This window comes from Chelonoidis abingdonii, chromosome 8 (assembly GCF_003597395.2).
Source record: "Chelonoidis abingdonii isolate Lonesome George chromosome 8, CheloAbing_2.0, whole genome shotgun sequence".
NCBI classification, from domain to species: Eukaryota; Metazoa; Chordata; order Testudines; family Testudinidae; genus Chelonoidis; species Chelonoidis abingdonii.
This window is the reverse complement of record NC_133776.1, coordinates 42,779,590-42,797,687: the sequence shown is the minus strand read 5'-3', so window position 1 is coordinate 42,797,687 and position 18,098 is coordinate 42,779,590. Positions and strand designations below refer to the sequence as shown.

Below are 18,098 nucleotides of genomic sequence, written 5' to 3'. Positions count from 1 at the left end.
TAGGAAGCTTTCCTGGAGGTACTCAACAATCCTCTGCCGAAGGCTCCTTGGCAGAGCTGCCTCTGAAAGTTCTGCAGCCACAGCTCATCATCCCAGATCTGCATAACTATGTGACCCCACCACTCAGTACTAGTTTTTCGAGCCCAAAAGCCACATTCCACCATGTTCACTTGTGGTGTGAATGCCAAAAGCAATCTAATGTTGCTCCTATCCATGTCGAACAGCACCTCAGACAACTGTGATTCCCATTGACTTTGGAGCTTCAGCACTAACCCCACTGCCATTTGCAATGTGGTAGTGGTAGCGGTAGAAAGTGGAGAGGTGAACTGTGGGATAGCTACCCACAGTGTATTGGTCTCACTGTCAGTGTGACTGCCCCAAGTGTGGACACGCAGTGCCAACAGTGTATGACAGTGTGAACATACAACAATGATTTTCTCTGAATGCTTTTTGATTGCAAACCAAACTCTCGGTGAAAAAACTCTGCCAGTGTAGACATAGCCTTAGAGAGCATTTCTCTTTTAAAACAAACAGTCTCTGACATCTTCTCTCTTCTGGTGCTTCCACTTGGACATTTCTAGGCTCCAGTCCCCATCAGCTTCTGGGCAGTCATTCAAAGACATTGCCCCTGCTAGCTGAAAACCCATTGTTCAGCTGGGGTAGAGCCATTCAGTGCTGATGGCCCTTAATGACTGTCACCTCTTCCTAGACACAGACTGTCCATTAGGTGTCAAGTGTCAAGAATGAACACTCAAAAGCCACACTAAAGGTTTCATTCAGACTGGAGGCTGAAATATAAAAAAAGACATTCACTAACCCAAAATAGAACTCATAAGATGACATAGACATGCTCCACAATCTGTCATAGTTACTGTCTCATCACCCAACAGTAGATAACAAATTGGCACAAGGTAGGATGAGGGATTAATTAGAACAGAAGGGGCAGTGAGTTGGAAGTCTCCAAACTGAGTTCAGTGCACGATGAGATGCTGTTTTTTAAACAGAGCTAGGAATGGAGAGAACTAGGAGATAAGGTGTCACATTCTGGGGTGCAATTCAGACCAGTGAGGGGCTGTTTAACCAGCTGCCCGGTAACCCTAGGTGCCATGCAATGTTTTGCTTCTGTAGCTCCCAACCTGTGCTGCTCATAACCAATCTATTAAGATGCAGGTCACACCCTGGGTGTCTGTGTATAGCTGCAGACCTGATCCAGCAGCTCGCAAGCAACACACCAGTCCCACTCTAGCTTCCACAAGCCTTGGTTACCACTTGCAGGCCAACCCCAACACACTCCTGGTCCTGGATTTTCCCCAAAACATGTGTTCTGCAAAGTCCAGCCCTCTTCTGGACACTTCAGATATTACGATTCATTGCCCCAGGTAAAGAGCCAATATTCAACAGTTTGTTGCTTTAACTGAAATTACTGAACAGTTTAGTTTATGCACAACACTGGACTGGTTTAGATTAAAAAAATCAAGTTTATTATCAAAAGAAGATAGGATTTTAAGTGAATTCAAGTATAAAAGAAAGTTATAAATGGTTACAAGCATTTACAAATGAAAACACATATAAGAGCCTAAAACAATCTATCAATTTTGGTTCAAGGCCTTGTTTAAGATGGTCTTTTTCACCTCCCGTCTTCCAGCAAGATAGAGACTGACTCTTTCTTTGGCCAGGACCTCTCCCATAGGCTCAAAGGTGCTGGTGAGAGAGATGACTTGAGGTTCTCCTCTTTCTTTTATAGTTCAGTGAACCTTTGAAGTGGATTTTTCTCAGGTTTACCCTTGAAAGTAATGTTTATTCAAGCAGACACTCCCCTCCTTTTTGTTCCGTTGTGTTTGCTAAAATGCAAATTGTTTGTTTCCTGCCATCTTCTTCCCCTGCTATCTTGAATATCCCATTTATTACTTATATGTGAACTGAAGTAGACAGATACAAGGAATGTCTGTTTAACAACATTTGCTTAAGCAGGGCTGTCTGGTTTTGAATGTTTGCTAATATCATACGGGGGAATTTATAACTTTACATATCATCATATTGATGACAAATCATATTTTTGTATAAAGATGTAGCGGGGTGGTCACCTGCTCCAGCCCAGAAAAGGTTAAAACCAGCCCTGGGAGAGGGCTGGGAAGGAAAGCCTGGGCTGACTGGGGAAGGCAGTAATAGCTGGGGCCAGGCCTCAATCAGGCCCAGCTGGTCCCTTTAAGAGGCTGTGAGTCAGAAGCCCTAACAGTCTCCCTCTGCCTGTAGGGGGAGAGGGATCTGGCTGCAGGGAGTTTAAACAGTACCTGAATAGAGCAGCGCTGGGGAAAAGCAAAGGAGCTGGGGATCTCCAGCCTGGAAAGTCCCAGGCTGCAGCCTAGCACAAGGCCAATAGGTACTGAGGGCTGCAGAGGGCAGCCCTGGGGTAGGCAAAGGCAGCAGGTCCAAACCCAACCTTGACAATGATGAGTAGGCTGATACTGCAGTCTGGCCCAGAGCCTGGGGCTAGATGATGACTGGCAGCAGTCTGGCTCTGAGGTGAAGTGGGGATAGTGGGTTGTGGGTTCCCCAGGAAGGGGAGACCCAGATTGGTGGGGTACTGCCAGGGAGCAGCACCCCACTTAAAGGGGCACCAGGGTCCAGGAAGGGACACGGGGCTAGAGGACAGGTGGATCACCGGCCTGCAGAGGGCACTCCTGACTGGAAAAAGAGCTAATTCTCAGAACAGACCCGCAGGAGGCGCCACAGGGGTGAGTCCACTCATCTACAAAAGATTATTCAAATGGTTTTGTGGCAGGCCAGCTCGCTCTTGCCTCTGTTCAAGCACACAAACAGCTCAGAGCCCTTCTTGTTGGGCAAACACCCCATGCACTTTATTACCAGTATTTGTTTCTACCATCTTTACACACCATATAGCCTTACCCCTACAGTCCTAGGAAACCCTCAGCTCCTAAGGAAAGCAGGGGAGAGAGATCTCTCCCCCCTCCCTGGTATCTCTTTGCAAGCCCCTTTCCCATATGGCCTTTAAGTTCTCCTCAGCCCATTAATTAGGCACAGCTCTTTTTAATAAGGTCTGTTCTAGTTATTAATCAGAGTTGAAGTGGCTCAACTGCTGTTGCCCAGCACTCGGTCACAAGTGTGTAGCATGTGACTATGGTGGTGTTTTGGGTCACAGAAGGACAGAGCAACACCTATGATATTAGGATACTCTATTGGTGGATTATTAGCTACGAGTAATAAATGTAAGAAGGTCCTCTATAATCAATATATTGCACCAGAATGTATCAAAGAAACCAGGAAGTATTGGAAACAAAAAGGAAAAAAAAAATCTCTAGTATCATCTGTTAAATGCAAAGAGCTAGGAGACAAGTTGATTTGACTCCTGTGGGTCATGGACATGCTTTCTGTAAGTTTTTGAGGTATCATGCATGACATACATCTGAATAATGGGGAAAAAGCAGCAATCACACTTTGCCATGAAGAAGCAGCAAGGCGTGAATAGTAAGTAATACCGGTTACAATAAAGCCTTTGCACATGTATACAAGTGGGTAACTCAAGTTGTTTCCAACTGGTTTTATCGGTGCTCTCTGTTGGGTCACCTCCCTATCCCCCTTGAACAATGTCGTAACACCACAGCAACCATCTCATCTTCTTTCAGTCCATTTTCTCTCACTTTTTCCCCTCCTTTCTTTCCTTCTTTCCCCCGTATTCTTTTTTTGCTGACTCTTCTCCTCTCAAAACTCTGTCTGTTAACTCCAATCCTCCTCCTTATTCCTCCACTCTCCTGAAGACTATATGCTTCAGGGTGAGAGGGGAATCCACTGAGGGAAATCCACAGGAAAGTCACAGGTGCAGAAAAGAGGGTGTCAAAGCCTGCAGTCTTTTACATGCCAGCTACTCCTGCAGCCAGCTACCTTAGGGGCCACAATGGGAGTTTTACCATGCAGCAACATGTTTATGGCATGTGCTGGGTGAATGGATCTGGGGTCCCTGCAGCTTCACTGATCTTCACTGTTCTTCTCTTTGGTCTGGTGCCCCTCTTGAGCTTGTCTGGAGCACCCAGCTAGGAGACATCAAGCAAGAGAAGATATACAAACTAAAATACTATCAAAAATATTTCAAATTACCTAATGTCAGGCGGGTTCTAGAGTTGGCTTTTCTCACTATCAGTTGAAACCATGTGAATCTATACAAACTATAAAGGTGGCAGGGGAACATGAGCATCTGACAGAATTAGCATTAACAAATTGTGTAAAAGGTATTTGGCACAATCGGCACGAGTTCCAAAAGACACTTGCAGAACAAGGAGCTGTATCACATATGGAAAAAAAATCTAACTATGTGTGAGAATTCGTGACAAGTCAAATATTGTTTCACATGGGAAAAGATAAAACCCAGACTAAGATGCATTATTCTCATAGCTATTCAGTGGCATGTAGACACATCTACTGTATTTAGGAAGTGATTTCATAAGATTGGTCTACTGATATTAACAAAAGGATGAATCACTTGACATGTGCTGATGAGAGTCCTGTTATCGCTGAAGATCTAAAGGAACTCAATAAAATGCCATTCCTAAAGTGGGAAAGTACGTGAAATAGGAATACAGAGGCTGCATTTGAAACTGAAGAGGTGTGCAAAAAATGGGAAAAAATTACCAGAGATTATGTCAGTTATGTTGTATGCACAAGGATGATTCATGCCATTCATAACAGTGAAGCAGGACTGTGAAGAGAAATTGAAGCGTACTATTGCATAACTGCTATATAGCTTGTGAGTCATCATTGAGCAGAGACAGCCAAGTAGCATCAGTGACCAAAAATGCTTTCTTCTACTTTCAGCTTGCTAGCAACTTCACACCTTCTGAAGAGGATCATGCCAGAGATTCCTTATGTTTGTTACTCATAAAGAGCATTACTACAACTCCTGTATCTATGTCTGAAGATGCAAGCAACGCAAAATACAGCAGATCACGGTCCCCTTTTAGTGAAACAGGCCTCTGTGACACAGCACCACTGAACTCTGACTCCATCATAGGTTTCCAGTCTGCATCTAGGTCATGGTGCTCATCTTCCAAGCCAAATCAATCAGTCAGAACTCTGTTACATCAGCAAGCACATCTCTAGCCGCATACTGCCCAGATATCTGCACTCCTCTGGAACAATGCAGCAGACAAAGTGAAGGATGAAGCATTTAAACTTTCTGGGTAGAGGGATTCTACTGTGAAACAAGCTTCTGGAGGAGACTAACTCAGAGTGTGACCCATGTCTAGGGTATGCTGCCAGACCCTTCTCTTAGAGAGTTCCCTACCACAGCCGGAATGATTTTTTAAATTTATCTAGTTACCTCAAAGTAAAGCTTCCCATAGCCCTGGGAGAAGATTCCACAAAACTATTGGTATGCAGATCTAATTTACCTGGGAAGCACTTAGAAAGCACAGTTATGGTGCTATAGAAAACCATGACAGAGATAAATATTCCCCACTTATTGCTTAGACTATTTATATTAGTAAATCTCTATGGATTAACAGAAGATCACTTAGGTGGTTGCCATCATAATAGTAAAATAAATAAGTGAACAACATGTCTATTTGTTTTACCAGAAGGATGTACTGTACAACGTGCATTACTCAATTACCTGTGTCGACACTGATTAAATGAAAAAGTAAAAAAAAAAAAAATTACATCCCTCACGGTACCAATCACCAAACATTAGCCCACTAACTCCACCACTCATCACACTGACACAGCAACAGCCTAACTCATTCAATTTCAGTTCAACACTATCACACATCAAAGAACTGAAAGCCACACTGCAAAGCAAAACTTTCATTCCAACCTTCCAAAGGTACATTTCTAATAAAATTTGGGCTAAATTATGATTTAACAATCTGCCAGAGTGAGGGACAGTGCCTGGCTGCACTGCCCTTAGAGCAGACCAGGGAATGAACTGTGCTTCAGACAGTCATAATTCATTTCCAGGTTCAGTCCTTCCTTCAGGGAAAGCAATCAGCCACTAGACTGTTCCAGTATCAGATTGTTTCCCACTTCACACCACCTCAGCTTGCTGCCTTGCATATTGGAGCAAATGGAGTCATGACCCACTCCTACCCCTACTCTCTTTGTCCAACTGTACAGCAGGGGGAGCAGTAGCCCAAAAGAAGGGAAGCCAACTTCAAACTCCTTTTAACCATTTAGTTCTGGTGCTCCTAGAGGATTGAAATCCTTTAGTACAAAGGCAGCTCAGCAATTCCCCCTCCAGAAAAATCACTCTGTTTCCTCTCAAAGCATTCTATTCGCATGCAAGTGCCTCTCTAACCAATGCAGGTTAGCAGAATTTCTGGATCCCCATGTTTGACCAAACAATCCCTGCTAATGCTATTCTCAAACCACTTTCAAATGCCTTATCTCCCTACCCATTCCTTAGAGCCCCCTGTCTCCCGGCCATTTCCGATCAATTATTTATCCCCACTCCGTAACAATTTCTGGGAGAAAGCACTCAGGAATTAAGAGAGTTAATCAATTTTGGGATTCTTTCCTTCATAGCAACACTACTGCTTCAGTTTTCTTGCTTTCTTTTAGACTGCTGATTCTCTAGGCCACTAGCCACTTCACTTAGCTGCTGAGACTTCCTAGCTTGCTGAAATTTTGATCTCTTGTCCCTCATATAGAATATTTTACTAGGGGAGGAAAGGTCTAGCCCTTAATGAATATGGGTAATGAATCTCACTCCCCTCACCCCCTTCCCAGTTTTACCTGGTAGTCAGAACTGCAAACTGCATCATTTCTTCATATTAAATTATTACCTTATCATAAAATCCCAAAATTTCAACATCAGTGCTTCTTCTCTGTTCCAAAGAAGGGTGCCCTTTCACCAGACCCAGCCTGCAGCAAATTTCCACTGCAAGTGAGATCTTAAAAACTGTTGACAAAACTAACTGCAATTGCTTGAACACCTTGTTATAAAATCTCCAAGGTGGGTAACTAGACTCAAAAGGAGGAGGTAACATTAGAATTTCTTTATTCAACATTCCATCAAGCGTATTATCAAAGAGTCACACTTAATTAGCAAAAAATAAGACCATGAAAATGAGAAAGTGTTAAAACAGCCACCAATCAGCCCTTAGTCCTGAGACTGGAAAATCCAACCTCCCTTTCATTTCAAATACTCCATGTTCCCCAAGAGAGCTGCATAAACTCCATCCTACTGACCTGTTTGATGAAGGTGATCTCTAGCCAGCTCAAATAAACGCATGTGCATGTTTGTGATGGGGTTAAAGGAGCCACAGGCAAGGAGAATAAGAGGAATCCGGCTCTTCATCATGAGAAATATTGCACATCAAGATCTTGACCAGCATTTCACCCTAAAGGAAAAATAACGATTAAAATAACCCTTCCCTCGGAGAGGTATTCCACAGCTGTTTCTCACAATAATAAATAATGAATTACCATTTTCAGAACTGTCCATCATTGGAACATTAGTAAAATGTCAAGGGACCAGCAGATAGCACCATGAGAATATATGCCGGTTGACTATTAAAATAAAAAAACCTATATCTGTACAGAAGTTAAATCTATGGACACACCCCTAATAATGTCTGGAAACAGAAAATGTAGGGAAGTATGCTGCCAGAAATTAAAATGGTCTTCTGAACAAGATGATTGCTTGAGAGCTATCACCAAAACCTTCATGCTCTTAATGTTTTTCACAAAACATACATTTTTGTATCAGTAAGACAAAACACCATACATCTAAGGAAATCCTGAGTCTGTATCCACATTTCCAGAAGTACAACAAAATAAAAAAGATGCTTAAATTGTAGATGTCAAAAAGAGCTACACATGCAGCTAAACAACAAGGAAAGGCCATCTATACTACAGTAATCACAATGGCAGGGGAACCTTGCTACAACAAGGTAGATTCCTGACAAATAGAGAAGATATCTGCATTGGAGCACTGACAAGACTTAAAAGGATTTTAACTGTCTGGAGGACAGAACTGTAGGAATGAAAGGGGTCTCAAAAGGCCTTCTAGTCCAGTCCCATGCACTCAATGCAGGACTAAGTATTATGCCTCCCTGACAGGCATTTGTCTAACCTGCTCTTAAAAAATCTCCAATGACTGAGATTTCACAGTCTCCCTGTACAATTTATTCCAGTGCTTAACCACCCTGAAAGTTAGGAATTTTTTCCTGAAATCCAACCTAAACAGCCCTTGCTGCAATTTAAACGCATGGCTTCCTGTCCTATCCTATGAGGTTAAGGAATTTTTTTCTCCCTCCTCGTTTTATGTACTTAAACTGTTATCGTGTCCCATCTTCAGACTTCTCTTCTCCAGACTAAACCAACCCAATTTTTTAAATTTTCCCTTATAGGTCACGTTTCCTAGACCCTGAATAATTTTTGTTGCTCTTCTCTGGACTTTCTCTAATTTGCCCATATCTTTTCTGAAATGTGGTGCCCTAACCTGGACACAACAACTGTTGAGGCCTAATCAGCGCAGACTAGCAAGAATTACTTCCTATGCCTTGCCCTTGTGTTGTGTGCAGTAATCGGCGGGCCGGGCATCTTCACCAGGCCGTAACACTCCTTAATGCAAGATGCGGTCCACAATGAGATACACTGAGAGGACACAAGGAAACCTTTCATTCTATCTGCCACGGCCACAAAAAGTCGGACGGACTTCCGAAATGGCTTAGTATTCTCTATATAGAAGGCTAAGGCTCTGCATACATCCAACGAGTGGATGGAAGGCAGAGATGGCAGCTAAATGGACCTTTACCGATGACAGGGACAGATCTTGATGTTTTAGGTGCAGGAGGTAGTCCATTACGAACGGTATGGGGGTGAGGAGAGGCAACTGTTAGCGTTGCTTGGCCCAGATGGAGAAACATTTCCACCTGGCAAGGTACGTTGCCCTCGTGGAAGGCTTTCTACTACCCAGGACGACTTGTTTGACCTGGTCCAAACATGACTGCTCCGCGGCGCTTAGCCATAGGGCATGCAGGCTGTGAGGTAAAGGGACTCCAGATGTGGGTGCTCGAGTCTGCCATGGTCCTGTGTGATCAGGTCCTGGACCAGCGGTAAGATGAGTGGAGCCGCCACTGAAATTTCCAGGAGTGAGGTGAACCAGTGTTGGCGCAGCCACGCCGGTGCTATCAATATAACTCAAGCCCAGTCCCTGCGGATCTTGAGGAGCACCATGTGGATCAGCAGGATAGGTGGAAAAGCATAGATAGCAGGTGGTCCACCCAAGTGAGAAGGAAGGCATCCCCAATGGACCTCAGACTGTGACTCCCAAGGGAGCAAAATGCCTGACACTTCCTGTTGCCACAATTGGTGAACAGGTCTATCTGGGGAGAGCCCCAGAATCGGAAAATTGAGTTCACCATATCTGGTCGAAGGGACCATTCGTGGCCATGGAAGGTCCAGCTGAGGCTATCAACCAGTGCATTCTGAACACCTGGGAGGTATGACGTCTGTAGGTGGATCGAGTGTTCTACACAGAAGTCTCACAGTGCAAGGGCTTCCCGGTACAGGGGAGAGGAGTGTGCACTCCCCTGTTCGTTGATATAGAACTTTGCCGAGGTGTTGTCTGTGAGGACTGAGACACAGTTGTCCAGCACACGGGCCTTGAAAGCGTAGCATGCCAGACGCATGGCTCTCAGCTCTTTGACACTGATGTATAGAGCAAGGTTCGTCTGAGACCAGAGGCCTTGAGTGCTCAGGTCCCCGAGCTGAGCTCCCCAGCCCAGATCCAAGGAGTCTGTTACCAAAGAGAGAAGGGCTGAGGGCTGGCAAAGGGCACGCCCACGCAAACCACCTGTGGGTCGAGCCACCATAGAAGGGAGTCCAACACTGGGTAGGGCACGGTTACAATGCAGTCCAGACCATCTCGAGCTGACTGATACACCGATGCTAGCCAAGATTGGAGTGGATGCAGTCTCAGCCTGGCGTGCTGCACCACCTAGGTGCATGCAGCCATGTGCCCCAGTAGTCTTAGGCAGTTCCTTGCTGAGGTGGCGGGGAACTCTCTGAGGCTCTGTATGATATCCCGCAGTGACTGAAACTTGGCTTCTGGGAGGTACGCCTTGGCTCGGGTGGAGTCCAGGACTGCGCTTATGAACTCCATCTTCTGCACCAGGGACAAGGTAGTTTTTTCCTCATTTATGAGGAGACCTAGTTCGAGGAAAGTCCTTCTTATAAATTCAACCTGAGCCTCCACCTGGGCTCTTGAGCGCCCCTTGATTAGCCAGTCATCGAGATATGGAAAATTTTGTATCTGGTGTTTGTACAGGAACACCGCAACAACTGCCATGCATTTCGTGAATACTCGGGGGGTGGTTGACAGTCCAAATGGGAGGACAGCAAACTGACAGTGGCCTCTGCTGGCCACGAATCTGAGGTAGCGTCTGTGATGTGGGACTATTGTGATATGAAAATACGCATCCTTCAAGTCGAGGGTGGCGTACCAGTCTCCTGGATCCAGTGAGGGGATAATGGAGGTTAGTGAGACCATGTGAAACTTGAGTTGCTTTACATGCTTGTTGAGCTGTCACAGGTCCAGGATGGGTCTGAGGCCCTCCTTGGCCTTCAGTATTAGGAAATACCAGGAGCAGAACCCGTTGACCCTTAGCTCCTGAGGAACCTCCTCTACTGCCCCTACCGAGAAGAGGGACTGCACTTCTTGAATTAGACATTGCTCGTGAGAGGAGTCCCTGAAAAGGGACAGGGAAGACTGTTGGGGGGGGCAGGGGATATAGAATTGGATAGCATATCCCCTATCTACCGTGCAGAGCACCCAGCAGTCTGAAGTAATTCAGGATCAGGCCTGGTAGAAAGCGGACAGACAGGACGAGAAGGTAAGATGGGAAGGATCCAGAGATCATACTGGAAACCATCCTTGACCGTACCCTCAAAAGGTTGGTCTAGGTTCAGGTGTGGGTTTTGGCTGGCCAGAGTTTTGCGCAGGGGAGGAAGGTTGTTTTCTTCTAGTACTCCTGTTACACCTATCTGGAATGTCCTGGCGGTTTTGTGGTTGATAAGGCCGAGGGGCAGGCTGAGGCCCAAAATGCCAGTGCTGGATAGCCGGCATATGAAGTCCCAGCGAGCACAAGGTAGCTCTCAAGTCCTCCAAACTATGAAGTCTCTTATCTGTCTTTTCAGAGAAGAGAGCTGATCCTTCAAAAGGAAGGTCCTGAATCGTCTGTCGGACCTCATGTGGTAGACCAGAACCCTGCATCCAGGAGCCTTGTCTCATCACTACCTCTGTGGCCAGTGTGCGGGAGGCTGCGTCCAAAGCCTCTTGTAGTGATGCTCTGGAGAGCAGTTTCCCCTCCTTCATGAATGTGGAGAACTCCACCCAAGCCTCCTGGTGAAGGAGCTCCGCAAACTTAGCCATAGACGAGCAGGTGTTATGCCCGTAGCGGCTTACTATAGCCTGCTGGTTGGCTATCTGGAGCTGCAGGCCCCAGTTGAGTAGACCTTTTGGCCAAATAGGTCCAGTTTCTTGGCATCCCTGTTTTTGGGGTGGAGCCCTGAAAATCTTGGCAATTCTCTCTGATTGGCCGCATTGATCACCAAAGAGTCTGGGGGAGGGTGGGTATAAAGATGTTTGTAAGCCTTAGAGGGAACGAAGTAGCGTCGCTCAGTTTTCTTGGCTGGAGGGGCCAGAGAAGCAGGTGTTTGCCACAGATTTTTAGATGTGTCAGTTATAGTTAGAGATGTGTCAGTGGCAACGCAACCCTGCATGGGCCTGAGGGGGCCTGGATATCAACGACCGTGTCTACATCCTCCTCCACCTCCTCTGCCTGTATCCCTAAGCTGTGGGCAGCCTGCCTCAGGAGCTGTTGAAGAACACAGTTGTCCTCCAGAGCTGAGACTGTCGATGTAGATGTCCCCGCAACCACTTCGTCAGGCGAGGAAGAGGATGAGAGAACATGTAGGGGCCCTGTTTGCAACCCTCAACACCCCTGGGGTCCCTTGGCACCCAATGTTCAATCAGTGGGGCCAGAGCTGATAGGGATTTCAGCAGCGCGGTCGGTGCCGGGGCCGACAAGTCCAGCAGTACTGAGGTCGACAGTGTCAGTGGGTCGGAACCGGAGTCATTGGCAGTGCCATTGTCTGGAGAAACAGTGCCAGAGCTAGTTGAAGTATCGGTGCCGGAGCTGTCTGAGCTAGCGGTGCCGCTACCCCAGATGGTGGTGCTGCCCCTGGCAGTGCCAGCACTGACTGTGGGATGAAGGATGCTGACGACACCGATGCCGTTCTGGACCACAGACCTTGAACTTGGCCCTGGCTCTGATGGTAAGCCCAGGGTGTCCAGAAGGGCCATTGGGCAGGGGGATGCCATTATTGCTGCCATGGTGCCAGGTATGATTAGTAACTCTGTCATGACCTGGACCTCCTGTTCACCTCTGACTCCGAGGTCTCCGAGTAGGAGGACCACGGAGGAGTAGTACCCTGAGTTGCCAACGATCGGTGCCCCGACTCCGGGGAGCGGTGCGGTTCTTACATTTGCACAGGTGGTGCTGGAAATGGAGACTGACAGGCCATCATGGCCAGTTTACCCTTGGAGTGGAACAGGGGGCACGCAGTCACTGGCGATTTATCCCTCCTTTGTTGGGAGGATGGCACTAGAAGGCACATCAAGCCTTGAACACTCCCGGTGTCGATGGTGGTTGTATGTCCCCTCAGTAGTCCGGTGACCGGGGGAGTGGGAGGGTGTTTGGACTTGACTGAACCCCAGCCAGGGCAGGAGTCGACGAAACCCTGGGTAGGAGCAAGGAGGAGGCAGCCTGTCCCTATCCACTTGTGGGCACCGCTGAGCGGCCCCTCACTGGCCTCTTTTTTACTGGCTCCAGAGATGGTGAGTGGTGCTGGTGGGCTTTAGAGTCTTTAGCCAGGCCCATTTTGTGCACAGTTAGTGCTGGAGCGCTGTGCATTGAGGAGGAGGTGCTCGGTCAGTGGGTCCCAGGTCAGACTGTGGTCTCAACGCCGCCTCCATTAGCAGGAGTTTTAGTCTCTGCTCTCAGTCTTTAAGAGTTCTAGGGTGGAAACTTTTGCAAATGCGGCACTTCTCCTCCTGGTGACTCTCACCAAGGCACCGCAGGCAGGAAGAGTGAGGATCACTCCTGGGCATAAGCTTGCCACAGGCCTCACAGAGCTTAAACTCTGGAGACCTGGGCATACCCCAGGAGGGGGAAAGAAATGTCCTAACAACCAACAATAGAGAAACAACAATTAAACTGAGAACTATGTACAACTAAGGTCTATCAGACACTGCTAAAGTGCTTGCTGCAAGAGCGAGCAAAGTTCCAGCTAGCCGTCACCAGCAGTAGGAAGGAACTGACGGGGTGGAGGGTCGGCGGGGTCCTATACTGGATGCCATGAAGGCATCACTCCAGGGGGCGCCCAGGCCGACTCTACGGACACTGCTAGGGGAAAATCTTCTAGTGGGCACGCACGCACCTGCTTGGAATGGACATGAACAATCACTCAAAGCAGCAGCACCATATTTAGTGTAAAAGCAGCAGAGAATCCTGTGGCACCTTATAGACTAACAGACGTTTTGGAGCGTGAGCTTAGTGTAAAGACTATATCTAGTTGCAAATCAACATGTCAGTGGTTCCTGACCAATAAGAATCAACCTTTCTTTAGGAAAATAACTAAAAAGTACAAATGCAAAACACTTTTACAACTGATAATTTACATCATGATTAAAATCAGTGATCTCAATCAATCCACTCTGTTGCCAGCCTGTCTAAGCATTCGCCTGTTAGGATATAGATATTCAAGCCTGTTTGCAAAGGCCTATACTTTAAGAATTTAGGTGCATTCTTATTATTTAGCTAGTGCTGGATGAACTCTGCTGCCCCCTTACACTGGTGGCAAATTAATCAAAGCTGCCCCCCTCCCACCCCATAAATCAGTTCAAGCCAGGATAAGTTGCTATTACTGGGCATCACCTGGCCCCAATAACTCATTTTATGCTGTTCCTCCCCAGCCCAAGCCTCCACAGAGCCCTGTGTGCAGATGGCAGGTGATGTCAGCACTACAAACACACAAAGCCCTCCACTGGAATGGTAGTGTCCCCCACTCCACCTGGGGCTCCCTATTCATACGAACAGCAGCAGCAGCCATGCTCCCTTCTGTCAGTAGAGGCAGTGACACCAGAGCTATTTCTTTGCAGACTTAGGAAGACATTACTGCATTGGTTATACTTGGTTCATGCTTCATAGCTTTCTTTTTCCCCCACGAGGGTTATAAATGGGATTTATTTTTAATGAAAGTGTATTTATATTCCACAGAAGTGGATGGTTGCTTCCCACCTGGGAAAGATTTCTACGTGCCCTGGAAAGCTCAGGCCCTGGTTTCACAGATTTATACTTCACAGACCCTAAAGGTGGACTCAAAAAGTACATTTTTATTAGTAATAACCAGACAGCACTGCTAGTACAAACCATATATTTATTTTCATTTTGACTTAAAAGCTCCACACAAAAGAACACCCATGCAGAGCTCTAAGCTCCACTGACATCAATTTACACATACAATAATAAGAAGTTACAAAGCACCTCCTCCTGCCATCCAACACATTGCATCCTAATCAACACTCAGCAGGTCCCATACGAATTAAACCTCCCAGCCCACCTACTCCCCAAACAGAAAACCCACCCCAAGGGCTTCAGCTCTTTCTGACAGCCCACTCAAATAGATGAGCTTTGCAGCATGCCTGGAAGGCAAGCAGGCTTAGGCTATTTCAGACCAGAAGAGGAAGGGAGATGCATTCCAAAGGGGAGGTGCCCTCATGCTGTCAGTACTTTCTCTTTTATACCAAAGAGTGGGTGACTCCAGAGTCTCTGCTGGTCTAACTGCACCCAATATAATCTTCTTCCCTTCATCTCTAATCTGCCAAATTTTGCTGGACATAAAGATTCCAATCCCCTGAGCAGCTTTAGATAGCTGCCATTAAAAATAAAACAAGAAAATCTTCCCCAAATGAAGATCCCCCCCCTCCCCCGCTTTCCATGTATTGCACCCCAATTCAAGCAAAATTCAATCCTGGGGCACATAACAGCTTTCCTGTAATGTTAAATCATGACAATTTTAACCCCAATATTTTGTAGCACCACATGGCAAGAGGAGATTTCTAGCTTTCCAGTGTGACATAATAATTTGTATCTACCCAGATTAAGTATCTAAAGACTACTTTTGTGCCAGGAGAGGAAAATTCTCAAAATGAACCCAAGACTCAGGCCTGGTCTACACTACAAAGGTAGGCTGATGCAAGTCACCTTGGATAGAACTATTTGTGCACATGTCCATATTCAACTTTTTCTTTGGCTGACATAAGCACTCCATTACAGCAATGGAATAAAACCACCTTCTCAAATGGTACAGAGCCATGGTCGACCTACTGAAATCAACACAGTGCAAGTGAGGATACTTACTGCTGGGGAGATTCTGCACCATTGTGCATGTGCAGAATTTATGTCCCCCAAAGATTTTTGTTTCTCCGCAGAAAAGTGACTTTCACAAGAAAGCAAAGGGAAGCCACAAGAGCAGTCATGCAACCCTCCCCAGTAGTATGGTTTGGGTGCCCAGGGCTGCTAGCAGACAGGTAAATCACTGTGAGGCAGTAGGCGGGACTGGGAAAGACCCATCTGGTGGCTCCTACTTTGCACTGGACTCAGCTGCTAGTCCCTGATGGGGAGGATGGGACTTCCTCTTCCCCCTGCATGGCATCTAGGGCCGGGTCAGACCCACCCCTCCAATTTCTCCCCCAGCTGCAGGAAGCTCTTCAAACTCCTCTTACACCAGATTCATGCACCCATCATTCCTCAGGATCCCTCTAAAGGGAGCTGCTCCTCCACCCACCCAACCCCATGGATCCAGAACCCCTCATACCCAGACCCTCCCACCAAGTCTCATGCCCCTACATCCAAAGAGCCGCATTCCCTCTGCACCTGAACCACCCCAACAAGCCACCTGCACCTGGATCCCAACCCCACTGAGCCCCACTCCATCAGCATCTGGGCCCCCCACCCAGACCCCCACTGAGCCCCACTCACCTTCACCTGGACTTCGCTGCATAGTCCCATTACCATTGCACCCAGATCCCTGACACACACCTGGATCCCCCAGTGGCCAGACTGCATCTAGCCTCCACATTTGACAAATAAAATTTGCAGAATTTTAAAATATTGAGCACAGAATTTTTACCGTTTTGGCACAGAAAGGCCTCAGGAGTAGATACTATATAACTTGTGTTGACCTTAAAGGTCTTCCAGCAGCTGTTCCACAATGCCCCATTTCTTGGCCCACCCCTACTCCACCTCTTCCCCCAAGTCCCCACCCACCTCTTCCCACCCCAGCTCCACCCCATTTCCACATCCACTTCACCCCTTCCCCCTAGGCTGCACCCTGCTTCTTCCTGTTCCCCCTCCGCTCCTCCCCCTTCCTCCCTCCCAGCGGCTCCTCCACACTGCAGTGGGACGCACTGGGAGGGAGGGGGAGGAGCTGATTGGCAGGGCCGTCGGTGTGCAGAAGTGGGAGGGGGGGAAGGGGAGGTTGGCTGCTGGTGAGTGATAGGCACCCGTAATTTTTTTCCATGGGTACTCCAGCCATGCACAAGCACTCAAGGTAAGCATGCACAAGGCCGATGCAAGTAGTCAAATATGCACATGCCTGAGTGATTTACAAACTTCAGCAGATGTAGGCTGACATAATGTGAGCTGACTAAAGTTTGTAGTGTAGACATGGCCACAGGAACAGCCCTGATTCAGCAGTCAGGGTATCTGACCCAGTGCCGACCCCTAAACACAGAACAAGGCAGGCAAGGATTTGCACCAATTGGAGTTAGTGTTATCCTTTCTTCAAGCTGTCTACGCATAGAGATTGGCACTAACACAGGGGGTTCCCTGTATACACTGGGGTTGCGTTCTTGAAAAGGGCGATAGATATTGAAACGATGTATATCGGGGAATTTTTCCCCATAAGAAATAAGGGGGGGGAATGCATTCACAACTTCATACTTGCCTGCGAAAATGCTCTTTTCACCTAAACTGTGTACCTTTTTAGGACAGGTTCTACAGTACACATTATACATATAAAAACATTGAATAAAATAATGAAGGACCCTACTAACACTGTTCAAACACACAGAACATTTTAATATAGTAAATACAATACAGTAATACAATATAAAAGTGTCAATTACACTAAATTTAGGTAGGGGTGGTGGCTGCATTTTCTTAATCTGGCTTTTTGGTTGCAGAAATCTTAAAAAAGGATTTTATCAACATCTGCTCTCCTGCATGAATCTTTGAATGACAGATCTCCCTGTAGCAAGCCACTGCATCATTGACAGCCCTGCAGACTTTGGCAGACCGTTCATGAAAAGGATCACTGCTCTATATGATTTTAGTCATCTCATCCAGAAATCCAAAGAAACAGGAGGGATTCTTTCTTGTCAGACTCCTGGTTTCCTGCTCTACATCCTCCTCCTGGCTTTCTTCGGCTATCCGTTGTTAGTCCAGCTCGATCAGTTCCTCATTTGTCATTTGCTCAGCATGAGACTTCCAACAACTCCTGTACATCCTTCTCCTCCACCTTTTCAAAGCTGACATCCCTTCCCAACTTGACAATTTCTTGTTGAGAGCAGGAATGGCATCAAATCACACAAAGTAATGGACAGCATCTGGCCATGCATGGCGCCAAATGCCATTCATACGTTGCGAAGTGACCTCTTCCCATGACACGTCAATATTTTCCACGCCATTCAAGATGCTGTAGGACTTCCAAAACGCCTTTATACTGGGCTTTCCTTCACCTGCTGTCTCCTTAATCAGCATGGAAAACGTCCTCCATAGATAATAAACCTTGAACGTGGCCAGTACAGGCAAGTACAGTGCAGTACTGTACAATAGGGGAACATGTTCCAATTCATGTCAGTCTCTATCCAGATATGCAGATCAGGACCAACGTAAATTGGAACACGTTCCCCTACTGATGAGCGACAGATATCCAAAACAACGGATGAGGGGGAGATGTATACGAGGGACCCCCTGTACAGCTACACCAACTGCTGGATGAGGTTATTCTCAGGTGTA

At 46.8% G+C, this 18,098-nt stretch overlaps 1 protein-coding gene across 5 annotated transcripts in view; it reads right to left on the bottom strand.

The window, feature by feature from the left end:
* Window positions 1-18,098, bottom strand: part of NMNAT3 (nicotinamide nucleotide adenylyltransferase 3) — a 109,443-nt gene that overhangs the window by 53,439 nt on the left and 37,906 nt on the right. For 4 of the 5 annotated variants that reach the window (XM_075068552.1, XM_032797102.2, XM_075068551.1 and 1 more), the window contains one exon: window positions 7,198-7,349. In XM_075068552.1, coding sequence (XP_074924653.1) covers window positions 7,198-7,309 — 112 coding nt within the window. In that variant the 5' untranslated portion in view covers window positions 7,310-7,349. Of the gene's footprint in view, window positions 1-7,197; window positions 7,350-7,434; window positions 7,457-18,098 lie in introns of those variants that run through there. The other variant, XM_032797104.2, reaches the window with a different exon arrangement.